Source organism: Mobula birostris, chromosome 1, assembly GCF_030028105.1.
Source record: "Mobula birostris isolate sMobBir1 chromosome 1, sMobBir1.hap1, whole genome shotgun sequence".
Taxonomy (NCBI): Eukaryota; Metazoa; Chordata; class Chondrichthyes; order Myliobatiformes; family Myliobatidae; genus Mobula; species Mobula birostris.
In genome coordinates this window covers 77,369,833-77,386,322 of record NC_092370.1, presented here as the reverse complement: position 1 = coordinate 77,386,322, position 16,490 = coordinate 77,369,833, and the positions used below count along the sequence as shown (strand labels likewise).

Here is a 16,490-nt window from a genome sequence, read left to right as displayed (position 1 = left end):
AGTAGTTACGATGCTATAACCAGTTATGATGCTGTAACCCCTAGGTACAGTGAAGATTTCCCTCGTATTGCTAGGGACCAGAAAACCACCGAGCTATTGAATTAGATCCAAGAGTTTTTCAAAGGAAGTACTGTGCCTGTATTGGTGACCCTGAATATCCTGTTCTTTTAAGAAACCCATCTGGTTTTGGTTTCCTAATTCTTTAGAGAAAGAGGGTTGATGCCCTTGCCCAGTCTGTCATTTTATAAGTCTAGACAAAAAGCAATGTGTAATTAAGGATTAGCCCTTTTAATTTGTTACATATACATCAGTGAAATATACTTTGTTGATTTTTGATGCAAACAGTCTGAGGACTTGCTGGGGCAGCCCATTAGTGTCACCGTACTTCCAGCATCAACGTTGCACGCCTACAACTCACTAACTCTAACCCATACCGTCTTTGGAATGTGGAAGGAAACCCGAGCACCCAGGGGAAACCCATGTGGTCATGTGGAGAACATACATATTTCTACAGCATTGGTGGGAATTGAATCCCTATCGCTGACACTGTAAAATTCTTACACCAGCGACTGTCTACGAAATAACTCGGTCTCCTGCTTGAGCGATGGACAGCAGATCCCAACCTTAAACACAAAATACTGTGCAGATGCTAGGCTCAAAGCAACACTCACAACACGCTGGAGGAACTCAGCAGGTCAGGCAGCATCCATGGAAACGATCAGTCAACGTTTCGGGCCGGAACCCTTCGTCAGGACTGAAGAGGGAAGGGGCAGAGGCCCTATAAAGAAGGTGGGGGGAGGGTGGGAAGGAGAAGACTGGTAGGTGCCAGGTGAAAAACCAGTAAGGGGAAAGATAAAGGGGTGGGGGAGTGGAAGCAGGGAGGTGATGGGCAGGAAAGGTGAAGAAGGAATAGGGGAAAGCACAATGGATAGTAGAAGGAGGTGGAACCATGAGGGAGGTGATAGGCAGCTGGGGGAGGGGGCAGAGTGACTTAGGGATAGGGGAAGGGAGGGGGAGGGAATTACCGGAAGTTGGAGAATTCTATGTTCATACCAAGGGGCTGGAGACTACCTAGATGGTATATGAGGTGTTGCTCCTCCAACCTGAGTTTAGCCTCATCATGGCAGTAGAGGAGGCCATGTATGGACATATCCGAATGGGAACATGAAGCAGAGTTGAAGTGGGTGGCAACCGGGAGATCTTGTCTGTTGTGGCGGATGGAGCGGAGGTGCTTGACGAAGCGGTCCCCCAATCTGCATCGGGTTTCACCGATGTAGAGGAGGCCGCACCGGGAGCACCGGATGCAATAGGTGACCCCAACAGACTCTCAAGTGAAGTGTTGCCTCACCTGGAAGGACTGTTTGGGGCCCTGAATGGTGGCAAGAGAGGAGGTGTAGGGACAGGTGTAGCACTTGTGCTTACAGGGATAAGTGCCAGGTGGGAGATCCGTGGGGAGGGACGTGTGGATCAGGGAGTCGCGGAGGGACCGATCCCTGCGGAAAGTGGAGAGGGAAAGATGTGCTTAGTGGTGGGTTCCTGTTGAAGGTGGCGGAAGTTGCGGAGGATAACGTGCTGGATCAGGAGGCTAGTGGGTGGTGGGTGAGGACCAGGGGAACTCTGTCCCTGTTGTGGTGGTGGGAGGATGGGGTGAGGGCCGAAGTGCGGGAAATGGAGGAGATGTGGGTGAGGGCATCATTGATGACGGCAGAAGGGAAACCATGATCCTTAAAGAAAGAGGACATTTGTGTTGTCCTGGAACAGAAAGCCTCATCCTGGGAGCAGATGCGGTGGAGACGGAGGAACTGGGAATAGGGAATGTCATTTTCGCATGTAGTATGGTGGGAAAAGGTATAGTCAAGGTAGTTATGAGAGTCAGTGGGCTTGTAGAAGATGTCAGTGGACAGTCTGTCTCCAGAGATGGAGACCGAGAGATCGAGAAAGGGGAGAGAAGTGTCCGAGATAGACCAAGTGAATTTGAGGGCTGGGTGGAAGTTTGAAGTAAAGTCGATGAAATTGACGAGCTCAGCATGGTTGCAGGAAGCAGCACCAATGTAGTCATCAATGTAGCGAAGGAAAAGTTGGGGAGCAGTACCAGTATAGGTTTGGAGCACAGACTTTTCCACATAACCAACAAAGAGGCAGACATAGCTGGGGCCCATGCGAGTGCCCATAGCTACACCCTTGGTCTGAAGAAAGTGGGAAGAGCCAAAAGAGAAGTTATTAAGTGTGAGTACCAGTTCCGCCAACTGGAGGACGGTGGTACTGGTGGGGAACTGGTGAGGTCTATTGTCCAGAAAGTAGCGGAGGGCTTTGAGGCCTTCTTGATGGGGAATGGAGGTGTATAAGGATTGGACATCCATAGTGAAAATGAAGTGGTCGGGAGCGGGGAACTGTAAGCTATTGAAGAGGTGGAGGGCATGGGATGTATCTCAGATGTAGGTGGGGAGGGACTGAACTATGGGTGACAAAATGGAGTCCAGGTAGGCAGATACAAGTTCGGTGGGGCAGGAGCAGGCAGAAACTATGGGTCTACCGGGGCAGTCAGGCTTGTAGATTTTGGGGAGGAGGTAAAACCGAGCAGTACGGGGCGTGGGAATTATGAGCTTAGTGGCTAAGGATGGAAGGTCTCCGGAGTTGATAAGGGTGGTGATAGTACGGGAGACAATGGTTTGATGTTTTTTGGTGGGGTCCTGTTTCAGGGGTAAGTAAGAGGAGGTGTCAGAGAGCTGCCATTTGGCCTCAGTGAGGTAGAGGTCCGTCCGCCAGATCCCAACCTTGTTCTTACCCAGTGAGTAAATGCAAACTGCAAAGCTCACAGAGGTACCCTGTGCACAAACTGGATTTTCCAGTCTATTGGCCAGTACAATCCCTGCCATTCTCTCACAAGGCATGGTAGTCAGGCCACTGGTGAAATAAACTGGAAGCTGAAAGCAAATACTGAGAGTTTTTTATTCCAGGGTGGAGAGCTTTAAACTGTCGGGGGTAAGGTGGGAGTGAAGATTGTGACCTTGGGGGTGAACAACTACGACCACTTTTTTAAAAAGACTTTTTGAACTTATTAGAACCTACAATAGCAGAGGAACAGGTCCCTTGGCCCACAATTTTGTTGCAAACTAATTAAACAAATAGTTGAGCTCAGAGACACAAGAGATTAGAACCATAGAACATTACAGCACAGAAACAGGCCTTTTGGCCCTTCTTGGCTGTGCCAAACCATTTTTATGCCTAGTCTCACTGACCTGCACCTGGACCATATCCCTCCATACACCTCTCATCCATGTACCTGTCCAAGTTTTTCTTAAATGTTAAAAGTGAGCCCGCATTTACCACTTTGTCTGGCAGCTCATTCCACACTCACACCACTGTCTGTGTGAAGAAGACCCCCCTATTGTTCCCTTTAAACTTTTCCCCCTTCACCCTTAACCCATGTCCTCTGGTTTTTTTCTCCACTTGCCTCAGTGGAAAAAGCCTGCTTGCATTTACTCTGTCTATACCCATCATAATTTTATATACCTCTATCAAATCTCCCCTCATTCTTCTACGCTCCAGAGAATAAAGTCCTAACCTATTCAACCTTTCTCTGTAACTGAGTTTCTCAAGTCCCGGCAACATCCTTGTAAACCTTCTCTGCACTCTTTTCAACCTTATTAATATCCTTCCTGTAATTTGGTGACCAAAACTGTACAGAATACTCCAAATTCGGCCTCACCAATGCCTTATACAACCTCACCATAACATTCCAACTCTTATACTCAATACTTTGATTAATAAAGGCCAATGTACCAAAAGCTCTCTTTATGACCCTATCTACCTGTGACACCACTTTTAGGGAATTTTATATCTGTACTCCCAGATCCCTCTGTTCCACTGCACTCCTCAGTGCCCTACCATTTACTTTGTATGTTCTACCTTGGTTTGTCCTTCCAAAGTGCAATACCTCACACTCATCTGTATTAAACTCTATCTGTCATTTTTCAGCCCTTTTTTCCAGCTGGTCCAAGTCCCTCTGCAAGCTTTGAAAACCTTCCTCACTGTCCACTACACCTCCAATCTTTGATCCAGTTTACCACATTATCATCCAGATCATTGATATAGATGACAAATAACAATGGACCCAGCACTGAACCCTGTGGCACACCACTAGTCACAGGCCTCCACTCAGAGAAATAATCCTCCACTACCACTCTCTGGCTTCTTCCATTCAAACAATGTCTAATCCAATTTACTACCTCTCCATGTATACCTAGCGACTGAATCTTCCTAACTAGCCTCCCATGCGGCACCTTGTCAAAGGCCTTACTGAAGTCCATGTAGACAACATCCACTGCCTTCCCTTCATCCACCTTCCTGGTAACCTCCTTGAAAGTCTAATAGATTGGTTAAACATTACCTACTACGCACAAAGCCATTTGACTCTCCCTAATAAGTCCCTGTCTATCCAATTACTTGTAGATCCTATCTCTCAGTACCCCTTCTAATAATTTACCTACTACCGATGTCAAACTTACCGGCCTATAATTTCCCGGATTACTTCTAGAGCCGGAGCTATCCTGCAATCCTCCGGCATCTCACCCGTAGATACCGACATTTTAAATATATCTGCCAGGCCCCTTGTAATTTCAACACTAGTCTCCTTCAAGGTCCGAGGGAATACCCTGTCAGGTCCTGGGGATTTATCTACTCTGATTTGCCTCAAGATAGCAAGCTCCTCCTCCTCCTCCTCCTCAATCTGTATAGGTTCCATGACCTCACTACTTGCTTATTTCCATTGACTCCATGCCAGTTTCCTTAGTAAATACAGACGCAAAAAAACCCATTTAAGATCTCCCCCATTTCTTTTGGTTCCATACATAGCCGACCACTCTGATCTTCAAGAGGACCAAATTTATCCCTTACTATCCTTTTGCTCTTAATATACCTGTAGAAGCTCTCTGAATTATCCTTCACCTTGACTGCCAAAGCAAGCTCATGTCTTTTAGCCCTCCTGATTTCTTTCTTAAGTATTTTCTTGCACTTTTTATACTCCTCAAGCAACTTATTTGCTCCCTGTTTCCTATACATGTCATAAATCTCTCTCTTTTTTTTTTATCAGACTTCCAATATCCCTTGAGAACCAAGGTTCCTTATTCTTATTCACTTTGCTTTTAATCCTGACAGGAACATACAAACTCTGCACTCTCAAAATTTCTCCTTTGAATGCCTCCCACTTACCAAACACATCCTTGCCAGAGAACAACCTGTCCCAATCCACGCTTTTTAGATCCTTTCTCATTTCTTCAAATTTGGTCTTTTTCCGGTTTAAAACCTCAACCTGAGGACCAGATTTATCTTTATCCATAATCAAGTTGAAACTAATGGTGTTATGATCACTGAAACCAAAGTGTTCCCCTACACACACTTTTGTCACCTGTCCTAACTCATTTCCTAATAGGAGATATAATATTGCATCCTCTCTAGTTGTTATTTCTATATATTGATTTAGAAAACTTTCCTGAACACATTTTACAAAATCCAACCCGTCTAGACCTTTAACAGTATGGGAATCCCAATCAATATGTGGAAAATTAAAATCCCCTACTATCACAAATTTGTTTCCTGCTGTTGTCTGCTATCTCTCTGCAGATTTGTTCCTCCAATTCTCGCTGAGTATTGGGTGGTCTATAATACAACCCCATTAATGTGGTCATACCTTTCCTGTCTCTCAGCTCCACCCATATGGCCTCGGTAGACAAGCCCTCTAATCTGTCCTGCCTGGGCACTGCTGTAACATTTTCCCTGACTAGCAATGCCACTCCCCCACCCTTCATTCCTCTGCCTCTATCATGTCTGAAACATCGGAACCCTGGAACATTAAGCTGCCAGTCCTGCCCCTCCTGCAGCCAAGTTTCACTAATGGCTACAATGTCGTAATTCCATGTGTCGATCCACGCCCTCAGCTCAGCAGCCTTCCCCACAATACTCCTTGTATTGAAATAGACACACCTCAGAAGATTATTACCACCACACACAATCCTTCTATTTGTGACTTTGCATGATCTTTTAACATTTATTTTCACCCCTGCTCCACTATCTACTCTGGCACTCTGGATCCCATCCCCCTGCAAATCTAGTTTAAACCTTCCCCAAAAGCACTAACAAACCTCCCTGCAAGGATATTTGTCCCCTTGTAGTTCAGGTGTAACCTGTCTCTCTTGTACTGGTCCCACCTGCTCCAGAAGAGGTCCCAATGATCCTGAAATTTGAAATGCTGCAAATCATGAGACACAGACACTCAGCAGGTCAGGCAGCATCTGTGGAGGGAAATAAAGAATTGCCATTTCATCTGATAAAGGGTCTCAACCCAGAATATGAACTATTTCCTCCTTGGATGCTACTTGACCTGCTCAGGTCCTCCAGCATTACGAATTAAGTTTGCCTCTTCACTTACATGAGGCCCTAAATGAGTTCCTGCACTTACGTACCTAGTTAAAAGCTTCTTAAACACGTCTTTAGTACCTGCCTCCACCATGACCCCAGCAGCGAAATCCAGGCACCCAACACTCTGTGTACATAATAATAAAAAAAGACAACTTGCGTATCTCCTTTGAATTTACACCCTCTCGCCTGAAATTCATTTAGACTACAAAATGCGGGAGCAGAATTGGGTCATTTGGCCTATAGAGTCTGCTCTGCCATTTCATCGTGGCTGATCAATAGCCCTCTCAGCCCCGGTCTCCTGCCTTTTCCCCATAACCCTTCATGCCCCGACTTATCAAGAACCTAGCAACCGCTGGCTTAAAGGTACCAAATGACTTGGCCTCCACAGCCGCCTGTGACAATGGATTCCACAGATTCATAACCCTCTGGCTAAAGAAATACCTCCTCATCTCTATTCTAAAGGGATGTCCCTCTAGTTTGAGGATCTGTCCTCTGGTCTTAAATTCCCCCACCATAGGAAACATCCACTCTTGCAACATTGATAGGTTTCAATGAGATCTGAATTCTAGTGAGTACGGGCCCAGAGCCATCAAACACTCCTCATATGATAAGCTTTTCATTTCCAGAATCATCTCTTGAATCTCCTTTGAAACTTCTCCAATGTCAGCACGTCCTTTCTTAGGTAAGGGGCCCAAAACTGCAGTTCAAGTTTGTCCAACCTTTCCTTAGTGTGCATACCCTCTAATTCTGGCAAGATCCTGGTGAACTACTTCTGCACCCTCTCCAAAGTCTCCACATCCTTCCTAGAAGTGGGCAACTGTAATTGAATACAATACTCGAATGCAGCCAAGTCAGATTTCTATAAAACTGCAACGTAACTTCCTGACTCTTGAACTTGATGTCTCAACTAATAAAGGCAAGCCCAGTCCCAAAAATAACCCGAGGAAAAGCTTACTAATGCAGTGAAGAGTTGAGGTTGGACATCTGCAGAGGAAGGTTCCACAACTTAGCAACTGAGCGTTGAAGCGAAAGCTGGTAAGGAAAGAAACTGCCGATCTGTGGGGAAAGGACAGGGGAGTGGGGCTTATTGGGTTGCTTCTCAATTGAGCCAGTGTAGATACATTGTGATGAGCAGCCTCCTTTCATCATGTAAGTTCTCTGACTGGCAGGGCCGGAGAGGTTAGTCTCCAAGTAGACTCGTCAACAATACTTTGATTGCTTCTTCTGTTTCCAGGTCCTTCACAAGGAGCTCCTGGCCAGTACGCCAGCTATCCCCAGGGTCAGGGGCAGCAGTATGGAGGGTACAGACCACCTCAACCTGGTCCACCGCAGCAGCAGCAGCGACCCTATGGATATGATCAGGTACGGGATGTATGCTGTGTTCATGTGGATTGGCTGAGCCAGACCTAGTTCACTTTCACATCAGACTCCCTTTACAAAAGTGAAGATAAAGATTAGCTTTATTTGTCACATGCACATCGAAACATGCAGTGAAATGCATCATTTGCATCAACAACCAACACAGTCCAAGGTTTGCTGGGGGTACCCCACAAGTGTTGCCAATCTTCTAGTGCCAACACAGCGTGACCACAACTTTCTAACCCGTAGTTACCATATAACTTTGGAATGTGCCAGAGTCTGAAATCTACACTGGTATCTGGAGAACTTAAATTTAAATATTTAAATAAATGCAAACATGAAGGGAGTGGGGTGAGAAGAACCTCATTGAAATCTTCCAAGTATCGAAAGAGCAGACATGAAGAGAGTGTTTTCAATTGTGGCAGAGTCTAGGACCAGAGGGAGCAGCCTCAGAATAGAAAGATGATTCATTAGAACAGAGATGAGGAATTTCTTTAGCCAGAGGGTAGTGAATCTGTGGAATTCATTGCCACAACTGGCTATGGAGGCCAAGTCATTGGTTATATTTAAAATGAAGGTGATAGGTTCTTGATTAGCAAGGTTGTCCAAGGTTATGGGGAGAAGACAGAATGGGGTTGAGAGTGAAAGTAAATCAGCCATCATCTAATCATAGAGGAGACTCGATGGGCCAAATGACCTAATTCTGTTCCTATGTGTAAAATCTTTTTGTCTTAATGTCAATGGACCAGCCAGTGTAAACCTTGCCCACACCATTTGGAAATGAAAGCCCTGAGAGGGTTTGCAAAACATGAAATAAAAACAGAAAATGCTGGGCACACTCAGTGGATTAAGCAGCATCTGGGGGGGGGGGGGGCGGAGGGGAAGAGACAGTTAATGTTTCATGTCCAGAATCCCCCATTAGAACTGAGAGAGAGGAAAGCAAAAACAAGTTAATTTGTAGTAGAAGGTGTTATGTTTTGTAACTTCAAAATATTAAACATTTTGGACACAGTCTGAAATGTGAGTGTAACTTTGTGTTTTACTTTATCATGTGGTAGGTAGCGTGATGACATGTACAATTTGCTTATAAATGAATTAAACAAAAATGCTTAATCATCTATACAAGATGACTCAAATATAACTGAAATATTAAATACTCAACAGGAGGGATGGAAAAAAATGAACGAAATATCTTTAGGTTGAAAACTGATGGGTTAATAGGTACAGTTACAAAGCAGTTTTGCTAATTTGCGTAGCACTGTTAATAGCAGTAGCTATGTGGCGAGTCCTACAGGCCACTATATTAGTAGGGGTACTGGTTTATTATTGTCACAAGCACTAAGGTACAGTGGAGGGGGAAAATTGTTTTGCATACTGCTCACACAGATCAATTCATTACACGGTGCATTGAGGTAGAACAAGGTAAAACAATAACAATGCAGAGTAAAGTGTAAAAGCTACAGATGAAGTGCAGTGCAGATAGTCAATGCTTCCAAGAGGACTGCAGCCTTGTTGGGTTTGGAGGCTTGCATGCCTCAATGGCCCAGAGAGCCATGGTCGTTGGAGTCAGGGCTTTGTGCTCTGGCTTTGGGTAGGGTCACCCATGCCAAACAGATCAAAGTGCAGAGGCCAGACCAAGATTGGTCCACTGGTCCTCCAGGTTCAGGGGTTTAGCTCAGGGCTAACAACCTGAACTGGTTTTTTAAATAAATAAATAAATAAATAAATTGTCACTGAAACAGCAACAAAGAATCCTACACCCTGAGTGCGATGATATTCCTGAGTCTTCACCTGGGACTTCAGTGACTGCCAGTAGTGAAAACTGAGTAGAAGCTATTGACATGATGAAGGAAACCCTGAACACCACCAGAGATGGAGGACCTTCATTGCTGCCCTAAATGGTAGTGGCATAATGGGCAGTAAGTAAGGTAGACTATAGGTGCAAGATCATAACCAGGTAGATTGAGGTGAAGAATCTATCTTGTCATACAAGAGGCCTGTTCAAGAACTTGCTAATAGATGGGATAGAAGTTAGTGGATATATGCTTTCAAGCTTTTCTATCTTCTGCCCGATGGGAGGAGGATAAAGAGAGAATTTCTGGGGTGACACACACAAAATGCTGGAGGAACTCAGCAGGCCAGGCGACATCTAGCTAAAGAGTACAGTCGACATTTTCGGCCGAAACTCTTTCCCTAGATGCTGCCTGGCCTGCTGATCTCCTCCAGCATTTTGCATGTGTTGCGCAGATTTCCGGCATCTGCAGATTTTCTCTTGTTTGTGATTAGATTTCTGGGGTGTGTGGGTTCCTTGATAAAATAAGAAAAAACAAGTCAAGATGGGATGTCTCACAAATGAATAAAGTTAGAAACTAAGCAAGTTGGAGAGAAATTGGAGAGGGGCTGTAGGGACAAAAGACGAGAGACGGAGGGGAGACCGAGGAAGACTTGAGCACTGGTTAGACAATGCTTGGAATACTGTGTGCAGTTCTGGTTCTCAAAAGTGATTCACTAGGATATTTCCTGGATTGAAGGACTTTGATTGTGGGGAGAGGCTGGGTTTGTTTTTCCTTGAGCGAAAGAGGCTGAGGGCTAACTGGATAGAGATATATAAGATTAAGACCTAGTGGGTTTATTAGGCAAGACAGTAATGCAGTCACTTCGTAACTAACTTGAGAGGGGAGTGAGATTTGCATTCCTATAGCACCTTTCACCTCCCCTTTCAGACATTCCAATCAACCTTAGAGCCAATGTTGTCATACTTCACAAAACATGCTGACCTGAAACAATATTGGGTGAGGATTAACCATTATTCAGGATAACTGGGAGAATTATCGAGGACATCTTCGAAAGATGGTGGTTCAAGACGACCGAATCCATCATTAAGGGCCTTGACCATCCAGGACATCCCCTCTTCTCACTAATACATCAGGGAGGAATTACAGGAGCCTGAGTGGAGACACTCAATGTTTTAGGAACAGCTTTTTCCCCTCTACCATCAGATTTTTGAATGACCCATTAATTCATGAACACTACCTCAGTATTCCTCTTACAATATTTAGTTATTATATTGTAACTTAGTGTACTTTTTTAAATTTTGTGCTGTACTGTTGGCACAATGCCACAAATTTCATGGCATACGTCAGTGATAATAAACCTGAGTCTGACATTTTCCAGAGTGGGCATGTGGCCAAGTGGTTAAGGCATCGGACTAGTGACCTGAAGTTCGTGAGTTTGAGCCCCAGCCGAGGCAATATGTTGTGTCCTTGAGCAAGGCACTTAACCAAACATTGCTCTGCGATGACACTGGTGCCAAGCTGTATGGGTCCTAATGCCCTTCCCTTGGACAACATTGGTGTCGTGGAGAGGGGAGACTTGCAGCACGGGCAACTGCTGGTCTTCCTTACAACCTTGCCCAGGCCTTTCCAGACACACATCCATGCTCTCGCAAGACTAACAGATGCCTTTATGACATTTTACACCTATCTGCTGCTTCATCTGGTCACAGGGAGACGGTACAATCTCCGTGTAGATAGCAGCAGGAACTGAAGCCTGATCACTGGCATTGTAATAGCATTATGGTACACTGCCCCTGCTTTCCCGTTAATGGTTCATGGACTATTCAGTAATCTGATGGCAGAGGGGAAGGATCTATTCCTAAATCACTGAGCACTGGTCTTTAGGCTCCTAATCCTCCTTCCTGGTGGTAGTAATGACAAGATGGCATATCCCAGTTGGTGAGGGTCTTTAGTGATGGATGTGCCACCTTGAGGCACCACCTCTTGAAGTCTTCAATAAAAGGAGGCTTGTACCTGTTCTTCCTGTTCTGTGAAATTAATGTGTATCTGCTAGAAGAAGCAACATTATATTATAAAGGAAAGTAAATCAGTTTTGGCTCTGTCTAATACTTGGGTGGACTTTATCTCTGCAGAACCTTCAATGAACCAGCCACCAAGCTATGGAAAAGAACTTCTCCAAAGATTGTGGCTCCTACTGGTGTGCACCAGTCACAAATGACTCCATTACCAACCTTTTAAATAATGGTGAGGAAGACAGAAACATTGGCTTGCTTGGACCCTGAAGGAATAGTATCTTTGGTTGTTCTCCACCAGTTTGTGAGCTAGAAGAAACCGAAACTTTTCTCCCTTCCCACAAATGTGTACTGTTTTCTGACAGTTATTCAGTCCTCTGTGCAATGTTGCAAGAGTGCACAGAAGCAAAGTTTCAAGAACATCCGGAATAATTTAAGGAAAGTAGACAAAATGTCTTCTTGCATTTGCTATCGATGTATTGTGAGTGTTGGAAGACCAGCTCTCCTGTGAGCTTGTCCTGTTCATCCGTGGCTGCCAACTGGATCTGTTCCTGCTGGAGAGCTGCTGGACCTAGGTTTGCTAAGCTTTCAATCTGCTCCATCCCCCAGGTACTGCAAACTTCCCATTGGCCCGTCCTCCTCATGACCGCACTGGGATCGTATCCAAGGAGCTGAAATACTGAAAAGTCATCGGTTGAAGATGTACTTCTGCTAGGCTAGATAGTTCCAGAGAAGATAACATACAATGCTTGGGGGTCCAAATGCAAAAAAAAATTGAGGATGTAGGACAAGATTTTACTGAGTATTATTGGCAAAGCTATAAAGGTCATTTTCCAAAGTCAAACTAAGTGACTCCCATGCCTAAAGGGGAGTGTGCTCAACTGTATTTTCCATTATTTATATCAAAAGTTTTTTTTAAATAACAGTATTGCTTAAAACCCTTTGTTTCTCACTCTTTAGGGAAAGTTGCATTTTTTTTTTTCAGATGGCTATTTCTTAAACCATTAATGTAAGTCAAACTTCTGCTGTGAAGAGGAAAGGAGCACTGCAGCTTGTTAGATGCACTGAATGATATCCCCAACCTCACTCCCATTTTGCTCCTTGCTGTTAGTATGGGCCCGATGTCTGATTTACAGACCTTACTGGCATTTGATTTTGAATTATCAGTTCCTCTACTAAACTCCAAATAGCGAGCGTGCATTCTCTAGAAGCACATCGTCCCTGACATCTGCAGCATAACTTTGTTGGCTTTTGTGTTACAAGAGGTGACTGGGAAACCTCTTCCCTTTCGTACCATAGAGGAGTCTCACTGAGATGCGACAAAACAGCTTTCTTCAGAATTTGCTTTGCTCTCTGGTAGTCCTTAGCAATAGGAGTTCCAAATCTTTTAAAAGAAGAAGTCTTGTTATAGTGATGTTTTGTTTGTTTCCAGAATGCACATATCACTGGCTAGTACAAATCTTACTACCTTCCCACATTGGCTCTCAGTCAGGTGTGGTTCTCCTGATCCGAAGATGACTTTGCCCCATGTTCCGTGGTCTGTCTGACTACTTAAGGCAGGGTGAAGTACTGTGGCTTCCAAACTGGCTCCCAGCTGACTCTTGCCATTTTCTGTTCAGTCACTCAGACTCCCGGTGTTTGGTGAGCACAGCTGTTCATTGCGGCAGTGGCTTTCGACAAGGACACAGTGTGCCAAGTTACACCAGTCCCTTTTAAAAGCGTGCAGACTCGGGACCAATGAAATGAATGCAGGAACTGATGGAAACCCTCAGTAGATCAGGCAATGAATGGGGTGCGAGAATCATTTCAGGTCATTGGCTCTCAGCCAGAGATCATCCACCTAAAATGTTAATCACAGTGGCCGCCTGGCCCACTGGCCATTTTCTTCTGGAGGACATTGTAATAACCTTATAATTAGGTGCAGTTTGTCTGGCCTTAGTTCTGCAACACCTCAATCCCTGCTTCAGCCATCCCTGAGTTTTTTTATTTCCATTATGTTGAACTAGCTCGATCCTGTTCTCCAACTTCTTTCTCCACCCCACAGCTCCTCTGTCCAATTGCAACACTCTGCTATCTGCTCCCCTTGGCTGCTTACAGCCTACAGGCTGTAATAAGATCTCTGGCAGCATGCTTGATTTTATTTTAAGTCTGCTTTCATGTAGACAATTCTTCCTTCTAATTTTTACCCTCTGTCTAACTTTGGTGTTTTCCCACGCAGAAGGATCACTGTGTCATTCTAGCAAAGGAAGTCATTCTACCCATTGAATACATTCTGGCTGTTGGTCAGACAATCCATCAGTCATTTTCCCTGTAACTCTATGGCTTATTATTTCTCTCCTGAAGGATCTGATTTCCACAGTCAACAGGTCCCACACCTTGTAAACCTTTTCCTTGCATCCCTGTATCTTTCATTCAAGATGCTAAGCCTGTCGCCCCTGCCCGCTCCATGGTTGGGAACAGCTTCCCTCTCACTGCTTTCTCTAAGCCTCTTGTGTCCTATCTGACTTTTCCCAAACCTAAAATTTACTTTCAGAACAATCAAAGCCCACATACGTGGGGTCACACATGTCTACATTTGTCCTATATCATGTTGAGATGCAAATTCTACCAGCAGAATGGGCAATTAATATTCTGTTAATCACACATGAAATTATGATTTTTTAGTGTTAGTAATCATAACTGTATAACTATCTGATTGTTTGAAGATGAAATGGGTGTGATGCATGAAACTCCACCAGGGAAGGCAGTTAGATGGGACAGCTAACTACCTTCCCATGTCTGACTCGCAGTCAGCTTTGTTTACATCCACCTATTCACGTCAATCTTATTTTATTGTCCCTACCACTCCTCCCAGATTCTATCATCTACCCACACTGCAGAAACAATTTACAATGGCAATTAACCCGCCAATCTGCAGGTCTTTTGACATGGGGGTGGGGGGGAACCAGAGCACCCAGAGGGAACACATGGGGTCACAGGAAGAACCCCCCAGACTCATCTCCCGCAGTCAGTTGCTGAAGTTGTGAGATCACTGCTGTACCCGCTGTGCTGTAGAGTTCGAGTCCAGTCCTACTGGTGAGCTGTTTGCTTCTGAAAAGGCTGTCGAGGCACCATTTCACCATCTTCTGAAAGATGGGGGCGAGGCAACAAGCCTTGGTCTTACCAATGTCACCCTGGTCAAGAGAATTTTAAAAATTTGCAAATTAAGGGATGATTTCCAACAATGTTAAGGAAGGCTTTCATTTTTGCTGCAGTGGCAAATTTCCAGCAGCTCAGTCAGTCTCCGCTAAGAGAGAAACATTGTTCGTGCTTTTCATTGTTGATTGTTCATTTAATATGACCTTTTTGTTTTGAGCTTTCAGAACCTTGTAAGTTCCTTGAAACACGAGTCAGTGTAGTGACTTAGAATTGTGGTCATTGTTGTAACATAGGGGAACAGGGCAGCCTCTGTGCACAACAAGATCCCTTGAGCAACCATATGATAATGACTGGGTTGACCTCAGAGATGTTGATTTGAGAGATGACTGTAGGAATAGCCCGTCCTTGAAATGCTGGGCTGGAATCTATTCTGTACACGAGCAGATGAGAGCCTCTATGTAATGTCTGATCTGGGAGGTGGTAGCTCTAACGTTGCAGCGCTCTCTTGAGTATCATAATTTCACCTTCCTTTGTCCTCATTTTTCTGGAGCTGATGCTTCTGAAGATATTGAACAGAAAGAGACCGTTCAGCCCATCAACTGAGGTAATTACTACTCCGTGACCTGATTCCAATGATACATCTTTTCCTTGCACTCCTTAGTAAACAAAACATTTCCCAGTCTCTGTTCTGGAATTGACAATTAACCCAACGTTTGCCAGAGGGTTCCAAATTTCCCCCACTCATTGCATGGAGGTGCGACTCCCACCTGAAACCCTTGCTCAACTCTTTTTCGGCTCTTCCCAGATACCCAAACAGTGGAAGCAGTTTAATTTGGAAGATGCCCACCACAGAGCATTACATCCTAATCAGTGACTTCATGGCTCTTTCAGCAACAGTTACTAGTATCCCATATGCTGGTGGTAGTCTTTGTACAAATTCGAGTATTACCTTGGATTCTTCATCCAAAACTATTTGCAAACCTGACAGTTAACCTTATTCCTAGGACAGCATGCAAGAAGGCATTGATTAGAATAAAATGTGCAGCTCTTGTCTTGCTGTAAAAGTGTTAATCAATAAGGTAATTCATTGCATACTTATCAGTATTGATTGTTAATGTGACACATAACCTCACTTTGTATAACGTCCATTTGGTAGTTGAATTGTACATGTTTACAGTAAATGTGTTCACTTATTATTCTGCATATTTTCCTCTTTGGACAATTACATGCAAGGCATTGCACTTTTGTAACAGTGTGTTGAATATTTTTTTGTCTCCCTTTTATGTGTCAATGTTGGAGTTGTACGGGGGTTACCACCATGAGCTGATGCGTCGGCTTGGCATTTTGCCACTTTTGTTGACAGTGAATTCCATTTCCACCTCTGTATCCGCTCTCCCGACTGCCTGCATCCTCTGAATGGGACCGTGATGGAACAAGGTGACAGTATTCCTGCTCTGGAGCTGGAATGTACTCCCGGTGATTCGGGTGTGTGGCATGAGGGGCCAACACCAGTCACAATCATGGTCCTAGAGTCATCAAGCACTGCAGCACAGAAACAGGCCCTTTGGCCCATCTAGTCTAGGTCTGCTGCCTCATCCTATCTACCTAAATCCCAACTGTAGACCTTCATACCACTCTCATCCATGTATCTATTCAAACTTCTCTTAAATGTTTCAATTGGTCAATTGGACCTGCATCCACCACTTCTCCTGGCAGCTTGTTCCACACTCAGCCCACCCTCTAAATGAAGTAGTTTCCCCTTAAATAT

The 16,490-nt window shown here is 44.6% G+C and overlaps 1 protein-coding gene across 3 annotated transcripts in view; it reads left to right on the top strand.

The window, feature by feature from the left end:
- ss18 (SS18 subunit of BAF chromatin remodeling complex) overlaps positions 1-15,974 on the top strand; it is a 54,306-nt gene extending 38,332 nt beyond the window's left edge. For all 3 annotated transcript variants that reach the window (XM_072257674.1, XM_072257683.1, XM_072257690.1), the window contains 2 exons: positions 7,652-7,779; positions 11,705-15,974. In XM_072257674.1, coding sequence (XP_072113775.1) covers positions 7,652-7,779; positions 11,705-11,716 — 140 coding nt within the window. In that variant the 3' untranslated portion in view covers positions 11,717-15,974. The remainder of the gene's footprint in view (positions 1-7,651; positions 7,780-11,704) is intronic.
- The last annotated feature ends 516 nt before the right edge of the window (positions 15,975-16,490 follow it).